The sequence below is a fragment of the Pezoporus occidentalis genome, unplaced genomic scaffold (genome assembly GCF_034315485.1).
Source record: "Pezoporus occidentalis ecotype Australia unplaced genomic scaffold, CSIRO_AGI_Poc_V1 ctg88, whole genome shotgun sequence".
Classification (NCBI taxonomy): Eukaryota; Metazoa; Chordata; class Aves; order Psittaciformes; family Psittacidae; genus Pezoporus; species Pezoporus occidentalis.
In genome coordinates, this window is record NW_026916242.1 from 392,573 (window position 1) to 414,246 (window position 21,674).

At 38.6% G+C, this 21,674-nt stretch overlaps 1 protein-coding gene and 1 long non-coding RNA gene across 9 annotated transcripts in view; one reads left to right on the forward strand and one right to left on the reverse strand.

Moving 5' to 3' along the window:
* RAPGEF4 (Rap guanine nucleotide exchange factor 4) overlaps positions 1 to 21,674 on the reverse strand; it is a 152,538-nt gene that overhangs the window by 17,224 nt on the left and 113,640 nt on the right. For all 8 annotated transcript variants that reach the window (XM_062604810.1, XM_062604808.1, XM_062604809.1 and 5 more), the window contains 10 exons: positions 18,809 to 18,897; positions 16,666 to 16,744; positions 12,336 to 12,486; positions 10,927 to 11,015; positions 10,437 to 10,467; positions 10,123 to 10,201; positions 8,165 to 8,311; positions 6,836 to 6,933; positions 3,833 to 3,958; positions 3,191 to 3,369 (listed from right to left, as the gene is read on the reverse strand). In XM_062604810.1, coding sequence (XP_062460794.1) covers positions 3,191 to 3,369; positions 3,833 to 3,958; positions 6,836 to 6,933; positions 8,165 to 8,311; positions 10,123 to 10,201; positions 10,437 to 10,467; positions 10,927 to 11,015; positions 12,336 to 12,486; positions 16,666 to 16,744; positions 18,809 to 18,897 — 1,068 coding nt within the window. The remainder of the gene's footprint in view (positions 1 to 3,190; positions 3,370 to 3,832; positions 3,959 to 6,835; positions 6,934 to 8,164; positions 8,312 to 10,122; positions 10,202 to 10,436; positions 10,468 to 10,926; positions 11,016 to 12,335; positions 12,487 to 16,665; positions 16,745 to 18,808; positions 18,898 to 21,674) is intronic.
* On the forward strand, positions 964 to 19,744 carry LOC134156609 (uncharacterized). The gene is made up of 4 exons (XR_009961971.1): positions 964 to 1,552; positions 1,830 to 2,133; positions 9,889 to 10,025; positions 19,625 to 19,744. It is a non-coding gene; the product is annotated as an uncharacterized LOC134156609 (long non-coding RNA).

The window sequence follows — 21,674 nt, forward strand, 5'->3', positions numbered from 1 at the left end:
AGGCTGCGAGTGATAACCTCTTCCCCAGGCACAACTAAATCCAGGATGGGATATCTGTCCACAGCCTGGGACAGTGAGAATAAATTGTGGCACTGAGAAAATAATTAGTACTACACAGCAGTGGTGCTGAAACACGGTAGGCAGCTGCAAATGCATCTACAATATGTAATTTCAATCTCATTTTAAAAAGGGAACGTTTAGCCAAACACCTGTTAAGTAATGTAATTTAGAATTTAAAATCCATCTAGATGTATGACATTCTACATCAAATATTCTGTAAATTCTACAGGCTCTATACTAAATAACTCAGTTCCAGATAGAGGAGCACTGTAAGGTAGTAGAAACAGCGCTGCGTGGCTCCACTGCATATATGCTGCCTGTAAAATGTCAGAAAGTGGATCCTCCAAAGCATCACCGTGTGCACAGAGCAGAGGTCCCTCTCTGCCTCCCAGAACAGGCTGTACTGGAAAAATCTTCCTGTAAGTAAGAACCGTGAAAATACACATGTGCACACACTTGTCTCCAACACAACTACGCGTGCTTAAAACCTCTCAGTACTTACACGAGCATATTGCTCCTGGCATTTTCTCTGTGAACACACACCCTTAAAAACTTCTTACAGGCTCCTTGGGCTTATAACATATGCATGTGTATAGAAAGAATGATTTTCAGCAACTGAATGGGAGCGTCTGAGTATAGTGATACATAAGAAGGTTTCTAAACAGCCTGTGGTATATATGCAAAGCGTAAATACGTGCAAACCCGGTTTGCACATATCCATGAGCATGTGTGCGAGTACATCCTAGAAGGCCTTTCTGATACAATTAATATGGGAAGAACTCACTGTAGGAAACATCATTCACTTTTCCCCTTTGTTTGAAAGTTTAATCCTACAGTGACTGGAGAAAAGAGATGAACCTGGTAACCTCTACATTCTTTCCCTGCAGATGCAAAGACAACAGCAGCTCCCAGAACTGAAAGCACACGTACACAGCACTTGGAGCCAGCACTTGGCATTGTGCTTGCCCGCACAGACAGGGAGCACACATCACAGGGTGCGTGGGGTGGCAGGCACAGAACGATGTGCCTTCTGCGATGGCTCCTGAGCCCCAAGGTACAGAACTGAAACAGGGCTCTCAGCTAGCTTTGAAAATCAGTATGCGCAAAGCACCTTGTTACCATCAGTCATGCCTAAAATTAATAGTGCAGCACTGAGCTGTTCTCCCCAAACACTTTTCTGAGGAGCCTAGTGCTTCTAGGTAGGGTACGGTTCTCATTAGGTCTCTTCACAAGCAAAACTTCCTCGAAAGCCCCCCTGCTTCAAGGCCGGGGCCCACATCTTTTGATCCAGTTCCTTGCCTTTTTGTCCCACTAACTTCAGTGCACTTGTGTTTGTTTTACCGTATGCTGTGGTACCTGTTCCCATGGCAGCACTGCATGTGCTGAGGGCAGCAGCCTGCCAAACTTCCCTGTGGCCTTTCCAGCCGCTGCAATTCAACCTGCCTGCTCCGTCTGCACGGAGGAAAACCTTGTGCCTTGCATTGCTCTGCTGGTAGGAGACAAAGAGGGCTCAGCAGAGCAGACTTCTTTTAGCTGTTTATTTTTAGCATTGTAGTGATACCAGAAACATGGAAGTAAACAGGAGGTTGTCAAGCTGTTGTAAATAGCATAGGATTAAACCCATGACACTGAGGAACCCACAGGCGAGGGCAGTTTATTAAGGAGATATTTAACTGTAATTTTTAGGATGGTTGATTTCAAGTGTTTATGGAAATGACTATTGTTTCTTAATTTGCCACATTTCAACGTTTTCCCGTTTCATGCCTGAGTTCAGAACAAACCCAGATGCCTCTGTGTGCGGGTGCCAGTGCCCTCTCCTGGACACAGCCCGCAGGCCGGCAGCTTGCTTCCCAGTTCCTCTCTGCAGAATGACATAATGCAATATGCGGTATATATGTTTTTAGAAACTAGAGAGGTAAATTCTGTCCTCTGTTCTGAATATAAGCCTGGTCCTGCGTGCCCACCACTAGAGTTTGAAATCGTCAGCTTCGACCAACCGTAATTTGACCAGAGAGCCCAAAGCAGTTCCCAGAGGAAGCCGGTACTGGCAGAGCAGGGTCCTTCCCAGAGAAGGTAGGCACGCTGATGCAGAGTTCTGATGTGAACCCTGATTTCAGCTATGTGGAATTACTAACTGGGAGGAGGGTGGCACACAGCTCTAATAGTAACCTCTTCCTTCACACAACTACATTCAACGATACCAACTTACGGTTTAACTGCAAGTAAGAATTTCTTTGTTTGGCAAGACTGTCTAATGGCCACAGCATCCAAAGGCATAGACACTTACACAGGCAGTTCCTCACTGCACACCTCAGCCAACTGTTTGTTCCGACAGTGATGAATGCAATAAATACACCATGGACTGCAAAGTAAGGAAGCAGGTAACGGTGATATAAAACTACAGCTATGCAGGGGGCAGGAGCACATCCCTGCTCCCTCTCCATCACACCCTTGCTTCAGTGATAAGGAGTCAAGGCCAACACCTTTGGCATGAAGTCTCCAAGGAGTTTAAGTCTTATTAAGAATGAAATGAAAGAATAGAAAAAAGCAAGAACTGCCTGTTATCCAAGTTCAGACCCAGCAGTTAGTAACAAAAAAGGATATTCTTGCTGTTGTATTTTCAAACAAAAGTATTAGAAAAATATCCCAAGAAGCCTGAAGGTAACATAAGCCTCATCATCTCCATACTACATCTCTTTGCTCTTCCCTCTTGATTTTCCCACTCAGAGCAATTCTGAGAAGAGTCTTCCTGAACAGCACCAGAAACACTGCTGTTCTCAGGAAAATTAAGGCTCAATTTTGTTAATATTTACTAGTTCGCATATTAATATTTGCTAATGCATGTAAGGGTAAATGAAGGATCCTCCTAATGAACTGAAACATATTTACTCACAAATTTGATGTGAAAGCATGGCCCTAAGAGATCACAGATCAAGGAGCAATGGAAAGTAGGACATGAAAAAAGACTATAAACAAGGTTCGATACAGCTCTATAAGGAAATGGACAGAATTACCAAATAGAGAACATTTTAATCTCTGCTGTGTGGTTGTCTGAAAACAAGAAAGAAAAATGACAATAAATTAACTATACTGAACCTCATTTGCAGTTCACAGATGATTGTATACTTACTGGGCTGCTATCTTTATGTACTTCTTTAACAGCTGAACACGTTTGCTGAGTTGAGCACAAAGACAAATCTCAGTGACCACCCAGAACTGAATTTCATTAAATCTTCTTAAAAACAAGTCCAGATTTGCTGTGGTTTTTTTAAAATTGTGCCTCCCAAAAGTGTGATAAATCAGTTCCAGCTAGGAAAAAGAAAATAGTTTGGGATATTTTGTTTTAGAAATCTCATCTTTTGGACAGAGGAAAAAGGCTAAGAATGACCAGGTAAGTATCTAGCCTGAAACTTGCCCTACAGTTTACCTTTATTGTTGTAAATGACAAGGATGCAGGTTGCAAACCCAGTAGACAATAGCTGAGGCATACTAAAAGCATAGCTACAAACTACGTATAAATAGTTTAATACCTTAAAACATACAAAAGCAATTCAGTAAGCAGCACAAGCGCAGGAGAAGTTTAACTTTATTTTTGCATTTTGCCTAAACCATTAAGAATGCCTCATACTTTCAAAACTTGTAGGTGGCTTTATTGTAGTATTTTTGAAGATCAAGCTTAGAGCAAGTTTTGCAAGTTATGCACAAACCTACAATGTGAAACTAAACATTTTCTACCAGATTCTAATCTGCTGAATAGAATAGACCCTCATACCTCATGCACGCAGTTGAAGAGCTCCCAGTCATAAATTGTCATCTGATGTGCTATGTCTTTGGAGCTCATCAGTTCGAACGTTCCTACTGTACCTGTCGATGGTCCTTCCTGTTCTGGTAATGGTGCCTACAAATGGAAAAATGTCATAAAAATATTTTAGAAATACTACATTCCATGACTGGTGCTCTTCTTCCATAACATTTCTGACCTTTTTTTTCCCTATGTGACCACTTTCCTAAGCACGTTTCTAATAGCAAAAATGAAATCTGCTTTTAACCACAGGCTGGCATTTAGGAAATGAGAAGCCCTGTGCAAAATCAGTATCCATTATGCACAGGATAGTCAGGAAAATTCTGAAAGCTCTTCAGAGGCACTGTAAGGAAATAACACAGACTGTTCTCAGTGTGTTATTTTTAGCATTGTTCTAAAATTTGAAGCCAGAAATAAATACTTCAATGCACGTTGCACTAACTAAAGCATGTCTGTTTAGGAGCATAGGTCTTTCCACAAAGCTTTTGTTATCAGTTTCCTTTTTTGTATACATAAATATCTAGACCACAAAGCATAATCCAAATGCTTCTGCAAAATTATTGACTCTAGTGATGAGAATTATTACATCTGCCATATTTCAGAAATCTGCAGTGATTGTAAGATCTTCTGATCATTTATAAAATAAGCCTCATACTTTCTCTCTGACAGTACAGGGATGCACTATTTGGGACTGCAAAACTCCTGGCTATGCTAATTAGAATTATACGCACAGGGTCTTAGGAGAAAGAATCCTTAACATTCAAGTTAAAACATTTTTGAAAGACACTTCCATACCACCCAGAAAATGAGATGAGGTACACAGTTTTGCAGACAAGTAAATCTTGTGTCAAAGAGATTTAAAACACGACTTGAGATCAAGTCAGATTTGAAGTAGTAGCTTCCTGAGAACCCACGTTTTAATTGTTTTGTTTCCAGGAGAGGGCAGTAGAGTTCACTTACAAGTTTCTCAATTTCTCATAGGGCCTTTGTTAGCTAATTATGGAGTAGGGAATTATCAACAGGCTCCTTTCCGAGTACAAACTCAATAGAGTCTGCAAGATTAACAGATCATATTTACATTTATCCTTTTATGTAGGATGATTATATTATCAATAGAAAAAGGACAGACTGGATTAATACATCAAATCACACCCTCAATAACGCGCAGCATGTAAGAGCATTTCTGTATGAGTTCCTGCTTTGTACTCTAAAGAAAACTTGCCTTTCAAATCATAGAATAATTTTAAATTATTAAGCTAAACCACAGACATTATTACCTTAAAAGCTTCATCCACAATTTTAAAAGAAAAAACTGTATATAAGTATTATCTAAAAAAAAACCAGGACTGCCATCAATCTTATAACAGTCTGCAGATTGCTCTGCATCGAGATCTGCACAAACACAGCACTTCTTCAGTCTAAGAGTATGAAATAAAAGTTGAGCATTTTGGTGTAGAAAATCCTAAATTTGTGGAAATCTGTGGAAAGAGAATTGCCCGAAGACTGAAAGAAGTCTTTTTTCCCCTATTTGGAGACAAACACAACATAGCTGTTACCATAACAAACACATATTTTCCAAGGCTAGGAAAAAAGCACTTAGAAGTAAGCTCATTGCGTATCTGAAAATTAATCTAACCCAGAACAATTTTATCACGGGAATCGCCAAGTGTAATGTGAATAAATGTACATGCATAGGCAGCAGCCACAAACTGAAATGTGAAGGGATTAAACTGAGAGGCAAGTGAGGCTGGAACATTCTGCAATTTGTTTATGCCTATTTGAAAAAATGCAGCCGATAAAGGGATGTATTCTGTCACGCAGTGTTGAGAACCTTTTTTAAGGTGCTGAGTGCTCCTCCCTAACTACTACTGAAGTCAGTCCAGTTGAAGAAAACTAGCACGTTGCATCCCTTTATTTTAAAGCTCATTCTAGCATTCTGAATACTTGATCCATGGTAAATAGCATCGGGGAAAAGGCACAGAAAGTCATGACAATTTCCTGCCAAAGCTATATCTACACAGACAACGCAGAGACATATAAAAGTACCCAGCACAGTTGCACTGATGCAACACCCCTGCTTTAGAGTCTCATGCCCCATGAGGGTATCTACTTGGCAGGATTAATTAACCTTAAGGGAACATCAGAATTTAATAAACTGAACAAGAGGTATCTCTGCATGGCACTACAGTATGCTGGATGTGCATTCCCTGGTTACTAAATTGAAAGCAGCAGCAAAGCACAGATTTTACCATATCTATAAAAAAATCAGGCATACATACTAAGTGGCTTGTTAAAAGCATACAGGAGGCTGAAACAAGGCTAGGAGTAATAGAGTTCATGCTGACACGACTTGGCAATGACATTTGTTTTTAATGAAATAAAAGGAACAAAAAGTACAGTCAAATCAAATTCTATAAAAGTAGATCCCATGGAGATTGTTAGAATTACTGTATAAACCCTGAGTACTTATGAACAATTCTACCTAAGAAAAAACAGACTCTCTACCAGGAATATTTTCTGTGAATATACTTAGAGTCATCTGAGATTCTGACACAGTATTTTGTGGGGCTGAGAAATAGAATATTTTTAGCAATTTACTGTTGGAATCAAGTCCTCAGAATGCTTTAATTAGTAAGATCCATCTTCAAAAATATCTATCTGTGGCCTTGAGTAGATACTTCTGTAATCAGGAATTTCTGCATATCTTAGTGACAACATTCAGACCTACCTAAATGCTCAGTGTTGCAGAATACTGAGATCGAGTGCTGTCATGTGCATCGGGTGGATTTCTGCTCTAGTTTAGGGAATTACATTACCTTGTTTTCATTTTGGGGCTCATCCCACAGCACTGTGACAAGCCCTCTGTTGTGAATGTTTCCACTAGTTTTTCATCTAAAGCATGATAATGCAAAAAAGGTCAAGTGTTCAAATAAAGAGAAGAACTGAACTTCCTGAGAACTGCTACATACATACCAATGAATCAAACTGATCCCGTGGGCAAGCAAACAGTCGTCCATTAACACTCAGAGTCGTAAACACTGAAACATCATGAGGTTTGAGCACAACCTTTTCTGTAACCATGAAACAACAGATTGTTTATTATATAAACAGTCATGATATATATGTAGAATTTACAGCAGGACCGATCCAACAGCTGCACAGATCACACTTCTTGGAACAAATTTTCCACAGTTAACCAATGTCCAGGACAGAAAACAGATAACAACAAGGTCCTTTCTATTGAAGAAATGTGACAACAAGCTCAGCCCAAACCAGTCTCCTACGAAACTGGAATATGTTAACAGAATCTTTGCCCCAGACCGTACAGACAGGTCAAGAAGCCTGTGCTGCCATCTCTAGAAACTGCCTGCGAAAATTCAACCATAATTAGGGATTCCATTCATTCTTCTCTGAGCTGTGAGCATTCAGAGAGCTACTCTTAATAGAAATTGCCTTAGAAGACAGTAACTGCATACGAAGGTGACGAAATGCAACTGTATTCAAATCTCATTGCAGCAGTTCTGAAAGAGCTTTTACTCCCAGGTAAAGAAAAGATAATAAAGTAACACAAAACAGTCTCTTCCAGCATGTGTTGCCTTTCAGGAAATCTGACAATAGAAGTATTGCTGCAACTGCAAAAAAGGAGAGCCGCCTGGTGTCAGTTTTCAGGAAGTGAGCTGGCTTTGGCAGGCACCACTGTTTGCAAAAATGCCTTCAAACACAGCTCTTATTAGCTCTGTGTGTGTCCACACAGGTGTCTACACAGTCACACTCAACCAGAGCACTTCAGCAACACCAGTTCTGCAGCAGAATTCACCTTGCAGTTACTCTCCCATTCCCACAGTCTACAGTGGGGGCCTGACTCCTGACCCCTTGCAAATACTAGGTCAGTGGGCTTGGCACTAAGTTGCTCAGTAATGGTTTGCATGGACCGAGCAGCCAGAAATGGTAGTGACCAGCAATGGAAAGTCTGCACTACCGTGTTTCCTGCTGTTGCTGATACGTATGTCTAGCCTGACATTACCCACACTTACCTCCTATTTCTGTTGCTAATATCTCCTGCAAGTCTTACAGTGACAGAAACCTGGGGTAGCTCTGCTCTGTAATATGAAGATACACAAGCTTTTCCTGTCTCCCATACGAGTTTCAGCCTGTGCCTGCAGCAGGCAAAGGACTTGCCTCTGAGTCAGAACCTGAACATGCACATTGACATAAAAGCCTTGACTGACTTAGTCTTTCAATCCCTTCCAAAGCTCTGCTTCACCGTAAGCAGGAAGAGTTTAAGATATGCAAATACAATACCTCCTCCTGAGCTCATCTTTACTATGATGAGGCCTTCTCCAGATCCCAGCTTATCTGCTACTGCGCTGATCACTTCCTTCACAGAGGAAGAGACTGGCACCCGGATAGTGGTGTAGGTTTGGTCTATGCAGTACACCTTAAACAGAACTAAAGAAAAAAAAATGTGCTGTGCATGTCACATGTAATAACCACAGAGACTTCATTGTACAAATTACTATCATTTCAGTAACCACTCCTCACAAACGAAACAAAGCAACAATAAATCATTACAAGTTTGATAGCTCCCCATTCCTCAGATGTTCTACAGTTTCTAGGACAGAAATCTCTGATTTCCCAGAGCTTTTAGCAAACCATGCATATGAGTGTTTCAGTATTGCTATGTTATTTATGGATGCCAATTTAATCTGGCACTTTGTTATGTTCCAGACGTTATAATATTTTAAATTAATACTTCTTTTCAAGTCAGAAAACTGGCTGCAAACTCTCTTAATTAGAGGAAAATAATTTTCATATTTATAAAATAGATGTGAAAATAGTTTTTGTTAAAATCAGAACTTAAATCCAGCTGTGTTGCAACCTGGCTTGTACAAGCAAGTATGTAATTCCTGAATCAAGAATGTTGTAGACTAAGAAGAAGAATACTCCGACAATAAGAATACACTTAAGTGTACAGTACAAATTGGCTCACAGAGTAATATATGAACCCAGGCCTCCGGCTGCCTAGAAATCAGTATCACTTAGCCTACATTAGCATGCAATGTACATTAGCCTGCAAAAAGCAAGGCAGCTCAAAGTGACATGACTTTAACAGAGAAAACACTAGATCCTCCAAGCCAAGCCAAGCAGCCCCTGGGGTATGAGCTGTCCATGGATAATTCAGTGGTCAGTGTGCTGCCAGCTCCACACAGCAATAGGAAAGGGGCAGTTATTGCCTATCCCTACAGGCACAAGTTGTACTTTCCTGGCAGCAGCAACTGTTTCACTCTTTTGTAGACCTAGAAGAAACACTGTTCTGGACAACAGAAATTGCATGCCTGGCAGGATGTCTGCTGTTCACGTGCAGTTACTTTCAGCCTTTGAAATAGCTCTTTCATTGGTTTGACTTATGCCACCAGCTTTCTCAGTTATATGACCTTGTATTTTGTTCCCTTATTTTTACTATTGTTCACTAGCAAGAGCTATCCTTTAATATCAAACACCTTGAAGAAGAAGTTATTTTCTGTGATGAAGATGCACCAAAACAACCACTGAGAGACTGGTCTTAGCAGTCCCAAAGAAATCATCAGATTTATGAGGTTTAAGCGGCATGTATCTTTGTATAAGCAACAAACAGATCTCATCAGCAGAGCTCAGGATTTTGCTCACATAGCAGTGCTTTAAGCAGTGCCTGAAGTAAAAACATGAAAAGCAAGTACAACTGAAAATGTTATTCTGATACACTGCTCTAAATTTTGTCTTAATCTCTTCAGAGAATGAAACAATAGAATAGGGCAAACCAGCAGATTTTGTTTTCTAGGCAGTGTGCCACAGGGCAGAAATCCACAGCACGATTATCTCCTCCATTTGTCTCTCAAAGGAGCAGCTGTACATGTTAGTTTAAACTACACAGGGGAGACAGAGTCTCAAACATGACCTTCAGCACCCACTATTTATTGCACTGCCATTAGCTGCAGAACACTGTCTGTACTGATTCTCACCCGGTTTGTTCATTCCTTATTTTAAAGGTTTCTACATCTGAGGAAGCACAGTGTTTGATAGCACCAGTAACTAAGCAAAAAGACCAGGACACTTCAAATCAATGGTGGAGAATATTGGGCTACCAAAAGCAGAGTTTCCTTCAGGCCAGACTTCAAAAGTGTAGGTAGGTGCTTTTGTTTATTTTAAGACCATTTTGGACGAGAGACAAATTTACTGCAAATCTCAGTGGCTCAAGAAAACTTTGCAGGGAAGGCACTCACCTTCGTCGCTACCCCTGATAGGCTGGCGTTTCTGTGCTCTGTCATCACTTGTGTTGAACAGCTGCAGAAGAACTTTGTGCTGAAAATGAATCATCAGGATTCAAATTAATGCAAACATTATGGGGTAGACATGAACTACAATGGTCTCTTATCAATGACAGGAAAAAGAGTAGCAATGCAAAATTTGACAATGTTAAAAGCTATTTCTCAATGTGTTGTTTTAATATATCCATGATTTCTATAGAGTAGATGCTAATGGATTTGCTGTGTTACAGCACTGACTTTAGAAAATGGAAAAAAATACATTATCTTACCTTCTTCTGTGATGCTTTAGGTTCTTCAGAACTATCAAAAGGTAAATCACAGAATATGTAATTATATATTATTGGGAAGATTTTGTATACAAAATCACACATAGAACATAGACCACTTGTCAAACTACAATATCAATAATGTTTGCATATATGAAAAGACTCGATGACACCATAGTTACCTATGACTATGCAGGGAAAATACTATACAAAGTCCATGTAAGCATGAAATAAGCATCCAGTTTAGTTTCAGTGGTGTGTACATAATTTCTTATTCCTTCTGTCAACCTTTCAACAAGATTTTGGCGTTTGCAAGAATGATGTGGAAAGAGAGAGCCATAGACATTCATTCAAACAAACTTGCATGCAAACATTTAATCTTGTATGACTGCCATTCACAGAATGGATTTTTAAGAGATAAAGCCAACACATTTTCTTCATTTATTTACTGACAAAAAGGGTGGGGGAGTAAAGAATCAAAAACTGTGCTTACACTTGCTTTACAATTTTCTCTAGCTCTGGAAGCTGCTCCTTTAGTGCTGCAATCATTCTAGTATCATCTGATACAGATACATAAAATTCCTGTAAATGATACAAAATAGTCTTTAAATAACTATAGGGGTAAATGAGCAGTACTCAGGATAGAGGATTATGAGATGACATCTGATCGCTTAAGGATTATAAAGAATTGTAATCTGCGTAGAGGAACACATGCTGGGCTCAACCCTCTATTACTTCTACTTGTTTACCTCCAGCTGATTTAAAGCAAGTTACAGATGCAGAAGGGAAGCCTGATGAGGCTCCTTCACACACTGTGTAACCACTGACTGCTTGTGCAAAAGCTGCATTTTCAGATTATCAATAGTAGACTATAAAATTAACAGATAATCTGGTGTGATAGCTTTTTTTTACCCACTAATGTTGTAGTTCTTAGTGATTAATTTGTTATGGAGTTGTTTGAGTCTCACCTACTCCAATCCACTACAATACTACCTCTTTTAAAGCCTACTCAAATCTCTTCCTGCCACACACCTACATCACACTGTCCCAAAGAAGGATCTGTATGATTGCAACTAGTAATCGTTCTTTAACTTCTGGACTAATGAAAGAGATTACGTCTGTCTCCAAAGCCTTTCTATTATAAAAAGCTTTCCCATGTGGGCTTGCTGTTACATCTGTCCTACTTAAGCTCTCTCTCTATTCCCCTTTCCTAACTCTTACATTAGATTCATTTTTGGGGGCAAGAACTTCCATGCAGTCAGTAACACACATGATCGTGTTCCATAAACACAATATATAATAATAAACTGCAATGATGACAATTTAACATGACTTTGGCAATGCATCTTACCTTAGAAATACAAGACTATAGCACATGCCATACAAGCAATGTCTGAATTACTAAATGATTTTAAGGGATCAGAAGGGTTCTGAAGACAAAGATCTTAAGTTCCACTTGCTGCAGTACTGCTTTCATTCAAATGAAACGGATTGCTGGTTTTGTAGAGTGAGAACCCTCCACCTTCCTTCCTGGCACACCTCAGGAAGGCATAAACAGACCCCCAGTTCAACCTGTACAGCCTCTGAGCTATTCACAAGAAAAATATTAAAAAAATAAAGCAGATTTATCTATTGCTATAAAGTATCTACCCATGCAGTGCTTTGAAAGGGGTCTGCAACTCTGGCAGGTATTTTCAGAGGTCCAGAGTTTGACAATGGTTCAACCACTGTTGTAGTGCATATACTGTCTGCAGCTAAACCAGATAAAACAGTTATGAGTTTGCACTTTGAAATGACTTATTTCTCTTTAGTTCATAACAGAATTCTACAGACTAGAAACAGGCTTTCAGCTTATCTTGCATGGTAGGTACTTTTCAGTACAATGATACAATTCCTTTATACCTCCAAAAAGGCCATTGCTGCTTCATCTTCTTGTAGTAAATCTCCATATAAAGCAGCCCACTGCAGAACCAGTCGAATGACTCGCCTTTTATTGTTGAGGGCATAATCCATTTTCTCCTGCTCTGTACCCTGGGAAGGCTGGGCATGATAGGTGCCATGGTGTCAAGGAAAATGCTCAGTGATTGAACATATCAAAACCAGTGTGAATTCACAAACAACTGACTTCCAACGAACCATTTTCAGGGTGTTCAAATGTAACTTTCCAATATATACTTTTGATTTTGGACTGCTGCTAGCATAAAGACTTGTGAACCTTTCACATTCATACTAAAAAGTAAAAAGACAGCGAATTCTCTAAAGAGCACAGGAATGATCACAATCTCACCACAGAGACAGTTGCTGTAGGGGAGCAGGACAGAAATGACAATTGGAACAATAGAGAAGAGGATTAATCATGGAGACTGAAGAAGGGCATTTCTCCTTGTTCTTTGGAGACAGCTGAAGAAAAAGAACACTTGGTGTTTATTAACAATTCCAGTCTTCCATTTGTGAATGGGAATGAAGCACCAGTGTTACTCCTTTTATTTTTAGAAGTTACTGTAACCCAAGGTGAATCTCAGTCCCATTATGGCAAGGGGACCAGGAACTTTACCCCATAGAGATATGGGGTAAAATAAAAAATTCTGTAGTGGCCTCATCTTACACATGAGGAAAGCAGAAGTTTCCACTCTATCAAATAAAGCATATTTGGGTCACAATACTTTGTGATAGCTATTTTGTGGTAAAGAATAAGAAAATATGGGAAACATTTCATTGAGCTTTTTCATGATTGAGTGTCAACATAACAAAAATATGCAAATGTTTTTGGCAAAAAGGCCAAAAGTAACATTTATTGAAAGCAAGAAACCAAGAAAAAACTAAAGGCACAATGGGCAACAAACTGAGATAATTTCAGCTTTTAACCTATGTAAAAATGAAGAATAATCCCCAGCAGAAATAGAACATGAAGATTTGTGTGCCTACTTCTCACTGATCAGAAGTTAACAATGTATATTTAATCTGTTTCCCAATAAACTGATAGCTGAATGTGAAGTAAGCACTGAATGAGTTCAGTTACATCTTCAGCTTTTCTTCCCAGATACCAAAATTCTGATTGTCATGAATAATATTATTCCCACTTACATAGCAATGTTCAATATTAACAGCTGACATGCTTTCACTCACAGCAAAGTCCATTATCCCCTCACGGTGCTCTTTCAGTTGTTCTAACAAAAGATTTAAAATATTCATTAGAAAATTAAATATTAATTAGAAATCAAATGTACCTACTTATTTTAAGCTTCTCATATAGAAGCATTTGTCTAAGAAATACTAATAAAATATCATGTGAAAAAGCAGCTCATGCTTTCTGAAAGATCCTCCTGCCCCAAATCCCTTGCAGTGATTTGACATGCTACCAGGGTTACTGGGGCACTCATTTGACTGACAAAATTTCTGCATTTTAATTTCACCCAGACAGGTTTAAGATGACTAAACATGTCAGTACATTTATGGGAGTACATAAGTCAAAGGGTCATAAGAAGTAAATAATTTATGGTAAGCTATGTACTCTCATGTCTCAGGGAACAAGTCTAACATTCTACCGAGTAGTTTTTGTCATGGCATTTTTACCTTTTAAAGACTGTAATTATTTAATGCATTTTTATTTTATTAACTGACTCACCACAGCGAATGGTAATTTTTCTGTATTTTTACTGTTCATTTATAGTAACTGCTCCTTTATTAACATTATCATAGGGAGAGTCAATGAAGGGTTCTCCCATTTTTATGGGACCTACAGGATGCAGCTTCATGGCAAAGATCATGCATACTTGCAACAAGTGTCAGATAATTGTAAAATATTTATCAACACCAACATGGTTAGAGTTCAATATATATCTTTCTAGTTACATCTAGCATATGCTAGGAAATGGAAGCGATTCTGAAGTCTGTTCTTCCCTGCATGGGAACACTTAACTGTATCAACAGCTGTGCAAAATCAGCACCCATTACTACAGCAGAATGCTAACTATTTTGCTGGTATGACGGTAAAGGAGGTTCACAAAATATACGTACAGGAACACACTAAAGGACTACCATCTACAGAAAGCAAAAGAGGAGTTAATACTTTGAAAGTTTTTAGAGAGTGCTCCTTTATAGATGCACACCTGCACACATGATCACACACTTGCACTATCCCAGGTGCACTTTTGGAGGTGCTACTCTATTTCAAGTATTTTTTATGACTTTGTCCTGCCTCCCTCTGACAAGCTGTAGCTCTGAGAATTTGTCCATTTCCATCTCTGTGTAGAAAATAGGGGAACAGGGGCCTTGGTCCAACAGACAGCATGGCAGGGGGCTTGGAACTAGATGATCTTAAGGTCTTTTCCAACCCTAACCATTCAATGATTATCTAGCACTACTCATATTCATATGCTGCCAGATAAAATAGTAACATAAGTTGGTATAGGAAAATAGACTTATATTGATTTAAAATTAGGAGCTGGAGCAAAAACAGTGTTTCTGACTGAATCACCTCCCTTCTTGTGTTTTGATTTCCTAACTGTACACAACTAATCTCTCCTTAGTATCTCAGCACCAGCAAACCTTTTTGTAGACTGATTTTGCTCAGAAAAGATAAGCTTTGTTAGCAACCTTTCAACTCTTAACTATAAATTTCAATGGTACAATCAACAGAGCCTGGTTTGATTTTCCATATTCAGAATGGACCAAATAAATAATAATTCAGCTCTAGGAAAAGCTGACACTAAAGCAGTGGGATACACAGTTACTTTCAGCCCTCCTTTTCCTCTCTGAAAAGAATTAGCATGATGCTTGCCAAAACCCACTTAAGACTGCGGTCTTACCCTGTTCTCCAGAATACATTTCATCATAACTGAGTATGTATACATAAGTAATGCTACCACTTTGGTCTTCAGAAAAGCTTTTGCCCTATAAACAATGAAGTACATTTTGCTTATGCATCTGATTTTCCCAGTTACTGGATATCAGAGGTATACTATTATACCTGAGGATAGGCAATTCTGAGTCTCAAAAGGACCGACTGAGTAACACAAGCTAGATAAATCAGAGAAAAACCCTCAAAACAAAAAGTTCCGTCCTTTCCTTTCCCTCTCAAAGCTGTCAGCAACAGCATTTCATATCCTTTTGATATCCAAAACTATGTGGTTCTGGAAAATGTGTTTTTTTCAGGTGTACGAACAATTTTCTGCAGACCACTTTTATGGGTCCAAAGGTTTTAAAAACGATTACTGTCCTTGCTAGGAGTAACACAAATGGATTCTCAAGCTTGCCAGACAAGGACATGATGCTCTATTTTGTTGTTTCAAGGGGTTAGCTTTCCTAGATGTCACTCGCCCCACTGAGCTTCAAGGAAAGCATACTTTTACACCACTCTGATTCTAAAAAATAAATAGGGAATTGAAGTTATTATACCCCTGTCAGAATTCTATAAACCAGAAAACATTATATGTTTATTTAATGCTCCCAGTCACTTGATAGCTTCAAGTCACTGTGCACAGGGAAAACTCTCAGTGCCCAGCAGCTCCCCAAACTAAATGACTTGCCACAAACTGGCTGATGGACATTTCACAGACTCCTCCTGTAAAACATGCAGACAGTATGAGAACCACCTCCAGCAACTGATGCTATCCATTGTAAGCTTTTATCTCATAAGTATTTGCATGCAATTGAAATTTCTTTCAGTTTGTCAACATTTGCTATAGATCATTATTATTAGAGATTATTATTATTTTCATTGATAACTATTATGACAGCACCTAGAAACTGCTTACCCATTATTCTACTAGTTTAGGTACCCTTTTGCCTGAAGCAGTTTTCAGCTTGTAATCTATAAAGTAGACCATTGAAATCACTAAAACATAATGATCTCAGTTAAAATCTAGGTGCTGTAGCTCAGCAAAAGAAAACAAAAACAAACAAAAAAGAAAGGATACAGGAAGGGTAATCCAAACTTTTATGTAATTTCATTTATCTGGTGGAGGAGCAGTACATTTCTTTCCCTTGGAATAGTAATCAGCACAGGAAAGATACAGTTTTCATGCTTCAGGACTGTATCTCATCATTGGTATACACTATCTATTTCATAGTTGTTGAACTATGGATAGCTCTTCATCAGACACTGAGAACCTACCCACAAGGCACAGCCTCCATGAAACGTGATGTACTCCTTGAGAGAGAGAAGCTTCAGTCTCATCACCAACAGGGATAGCTGTTAAAGGCATGTAACTTTTCCCTTACAAAAGGATATTGTGCCATCAAGGCTGGGCAGAGCTGACTATTTGGCATAAAAACACAGTGCATCATAATAAAATCATTTAAAACAGAATCTGTGAAAAGAGAAGAAAGAAAACAGTCCATTAAGCCCTTGCAAACAGCTTGGGGATCACAAAGATGAGTTTTCTTCCCACTGAAGTACCTTTTTCTCCCTCTGCTGATAATAAAGGGGTCTTTTTGCAGTTTGTTTGAAGGTATTAAGTATGAAAATGGGGAATGAACAAATACGAGCTGTAATACTAAGCTTTCATTCTTGTCTGCATGAATTTTACTGCACTGTTGTTAACAGGCATTTGCTTGTGTCAAAGGGAAATTTGGCACAGCAAAAAATCCCCAACAAAACAACATCTGTGCTACAGTGAACCATTTGGATACAATTACATTAAAACATATATGACCAATATGACGGACATTTTCTCTGGCAAAAACCAGCAAGCTATTTTTAATGTTAAAATGATCTGTGGTAGCGCTGGTGTAAATCCCAATTTGCCTTGTCTTTGCATTTGTGACAAGAAAGATTTATGAAGCCTGGCTGCAGAGGCCAGAATAAGTTTGGCAGTGAGACTAAACTGTTTCTTACTTTTAAACTATGCAAGTCTTATATGGAACCACTAAAAAAAAATAAACACAATACCCTGGGTATCATTTCTATGTGCAACTTTTGAGAAACAGAGAAACACTTAAAAACCCCTGTATGTAACAGGGATGTCAGGAAAATTATGTTGACTGTGGAATGCAGTATTACATCACGGCTTCCACCATAATTCATGTATGAAAATACCTCCCAGTTGACAAAACTAACCTCCAGAAGGGTGGGACTTTTTCTTTCCATAATATCCAGTGCAAAGTGGATTTTAACAATTCTTAAAGGAATGCATAAACTAAAAATTTGATTTTACAGCACTCTGAGCTTCTATACCTTAAATATAGCTTTGCTTGTGAATTGTGATGTTTTGTATCCCATTAGGATATACCTATAATCTGGTCATTGGATGTTTGGGGGAAAATTTTAAAAGATTTCAAAATAATTCATTTTAGAAAATTGTATAATACACAGATACTATGAATAGCAAATTTCTGATTATATACTTGTCAGCTTAAAGAACAATATTCTGCTTGTAATCCTAATAAGCAAGTGTCTGCGAAGGCTGTAATTTTTATTCTTAAAAGTGGTTAAAACACACACTGTAAAAGGATTTATGTAATCTTTCAATTCTTCCACCATCTATGAACCACTATATAAGTTTCTGCAGTATGATGAGGTCATTAACAGATTACCTGGATTTTAGAATGCATTTGAGTATACACTCCTTAGACATCTGCAATGTAAAAAGAACTTGCTAAAGTGATATCATGTAGCTTAATATAAAACTCTGTCCATTACTTTACCATAATTAGGAGGAATATTTTGTGTCTGACTCTTTTTTAAAAATTAAAGTACTTACTAACAGTAAGTCAGCAACTATCTGTATCCCTGGACATAAATTCTCTGTTCTCTTTACACTAATGAAAAGCAGCCTGTTAAATGCAGTTGCAGCAACCTGCATTTGTAGGACTTGACCCATGGTGTTCTGAGTTCTTCTGAGTAACAATTTTTCTTCCCCTGAAAATGGGAAAGTATCACAAACCAGTATTTTAAACTATAATACTTTAAGTGTGATATGGATATGAAAATTTGGGAATATTTATATTAGCATAATGCAATGGCTGAAGGTATCAAGCTGGTTCTCAGTATTAAGTGACATCCAAAACTAGGAGTATGAGTACGAGTATCACCGGGTGGTAATGCATGCTGTATCCTGGTCTTAGAGTTGTGCCTAATCAAAGTCATGACCAGTGATCTGGCACCTTTTGGGATTTTACCGCTCTACTCCGAACCAAAAGTAGAGGTACAATAGAATGGGCTTGTTATCTTTACGTCTAGATTTTACTTCTAGATTGTTATCTTTAATTCTAGATTTCCTAGGTTTTCTTAGGGTTGTTACAGAGCAGTGGATAGTTCTTGCTCTGGAAAAAAAACCTATCACTGTCTGCTTTTCAAAGTGTCATACTGCAGTATTCCCCCAGAAAGAATATCTTATGAAGTAATAATAACACAGCCTTTGTCATGTAGATACCTGTTGCTTCATTTAGAGTTGCTTCAAGGCGCATAGTTTCTAGAAAGTGCTCTAAAATTTTCTCAGGGGTTCCTGACATCACAATATACCTGAGGGAGGGAAAGGAACAGTTAGTCTCATAGGCAAAACAGCTAATAAAGAGCTGTGTACCAGTCAGAAGACAAGGACTGCCAAGTGCCAGTGTACAAATAACCTTCTCTGACTGGAATCTTGGTGTGGTTTAGGACAAAACCAGTGACACTCTTTGCGGCCTTCCCCCTGTAAAGTGGGAGCAGTAACACTCTCTACCTTACCCAGGGAATATGAGATGACAGGCAGCCTCCTCCCCACACAAGTACTCCAGTATAACACCACCCTAGTTACACCACAATCAGCAGAGCTGTACTGGTGCAGACCTGAGGAAGTGCAATCAGAAATGCTTCTCCACTCAGAAAAAGTATCTCAGTAATGACAGCAATTGAATAGCATTAGAGGGTCCTAACAGACTCACTATGAGGATGAAATGAGAACTGGTCTCTATTAGTGTCAGAGCAAGGAAACAAATTCCTTTGCATCACTAACAGGGTCTGAGAAGATGGGGACAGATAACGAAATAACACACTGTATCTTCAAATTTGTGCAATGCCTTAGATAGTGGAAGTAAGTTTTTCAAGTGAATAAACACAGGAGTGTACCATTTCCTGGAGTAAACAGGGAGGTAAGACAACTAGTGTAACAGTCAGTTTTTTCTGGCAGAAATACTAGCAATATTTTAAGTACCAGCAAAATATCATCTGATATTGCTAAACGTGGCCTGTCATTTTCTTTTCCTTGCAGATCAGATTTTTTCATCTTTTCCTCCATTTTTTTCAATCTTTGCATCTTTTTTCTTTTCTTTTAATCCAACTGATAAAGTATGAAACTTTAAAAAAAAAAAAAGAAAAAAAAGAAAGAGAAAAGAGAGAGAGAGAGAAAAAAAACCCCAAGAAGTGAAGATACTCTGCTCCTGCTGAGAAATAAGTGGTGGAGCTGAGCTCCTGGGAGCTCCTCCTCACTTTGAGTGCTGACCGCCACAGTTCTTTTACCTGCCAACCCCTTTGGAAGAACCGTATTGATGTCCCAAGAACACAAACACTTGTTAAGCCAGTGCACATTCTCGCAGAGATACCAACCATGTATCTAAGTGTGTGAAGCAGAGAAATCACAGGTTGCTGTACTCTGAATATGAAAGTGAAAATGAACAGTGAAGTGACTTGCAGGGGCGCGGAATTCATCCTGCATGAGTGTGATCACCCATAAAGAGTTAGATCTTGGGAGTGAGAACTTCAGAGCCAGTCCTTCGAGGCAAAACTGTCACTGTTTGAAAGTGTGGCTCAGGGAGCTATGTAAGAGCTATGCTTCCTCAGTAGAGCAGGTAGTAGAACCCAAACTGCAACTGAGAGGATCTGCTCCCAAAGTGAAGCTTTCCCCAAGACAGATGAAGAAGATTAGTTTCTTGGTTGACTGGATATCTTAGGGATCAACTTTGGGATGCAGAATATTTCTCTAGTGCAAAATTCTGTGTACCTGCTTAGGAAGCAGAGCCCAAAGGGCAGCTCAGCTGAAGAGGTATCAGTGACGTAAGCTACCCAACTAAGGGCAAAGCAGCAAGCCTTTAAGAAGAGGTCCCTTTAAAGCTTTCTTTTTGGGTACATCTTCAAAAGTACTGAACAGCCAACTAACACATTCCAGTAATACATTCTGGAAATCAGACCACATCAGTAACTTTGATTTGAACTCTCAAGCAGAAATGTAGCCACTTACTCTATTTACTAACAAAAGAAACAAAAGAAACATTATCTTCAAAACCAGTGAACTCACTTCCAAAGTTTTTAAACCAAAAGACACTTCCAACACACTATTAACAAAGTAATCTGCTGAAAAGCAGAGCGTGAACTTTCAAGGTAGCTTCCTCTTTTGTGTGGCTTATGTCCATTTGTTGTTGTTATCAGCAAAAGCTCCCCTGATGGCACATTTGATCTTCTTTCAAAAGCTCTCTTGCTGACCAAATGCATAAAATATTTACAGAAATGAAATACTGAGCTTTACCTGAAAATATTCCTGGAATGTAAGGTCTAAAATACAATTTAACCAGGGACCATAAATGTCTCTAGCTACTTCTATAGAATTCTGAACAAGAAAATGTTAAATAACGCAGACAATGCTGGTGTAAAGAGTTGTAAGGAAGGTAGCGTTTGAAATATGTTAAATGCAACTTTCATTTTTGAAAGCATGAAAAATATATCAGACCCAAGAAAACGGATTTAAATCTACAACCACGTTGCTATACATTCCAGCTGCTAGTGCAAATCCGTTGGCTGCAGTCCATTTAGACTGAAGTAGACAAAGAAAAATGTGTTGTAAAAGTACTTGTTTTACTGGTAGGACAGTTTGTTTTTCTAATAGATCAAATGGAAGATGAAATGGTGTTTTCTGAAATACATGAAATGTGTATATAAAATACAAGGAATGGTTTATTCAACCCTTCACAAATCTTCACAAATCTTTTTACTCATGCAGATAAAATAGGCATACAAAATCCCAGATCAGACAAAAACTGTACCCAAAATATCTCACAGTAAATTAGCTCTTTTCTTGAGAAAAAGTAAGGTCCAAGGTAAAGAATTCAAAACTTCTTGGTGCTTATTTTGTTGGAGTCGTTTTAGCTTTTTAGAAGAAAATTATTCATCCGTTTGCAAATAAGACATTTACAAACCTTTAAGGGTTTTACCAACATTTGGAATGATAACAGCCTCACTCTTATCACAGTAGTATCCAAACAGAATTGTACTTTTTCCCTTTCAGTAAGAAAGTAAAGAAAATATAATGAATATTGTTATTACAGTTC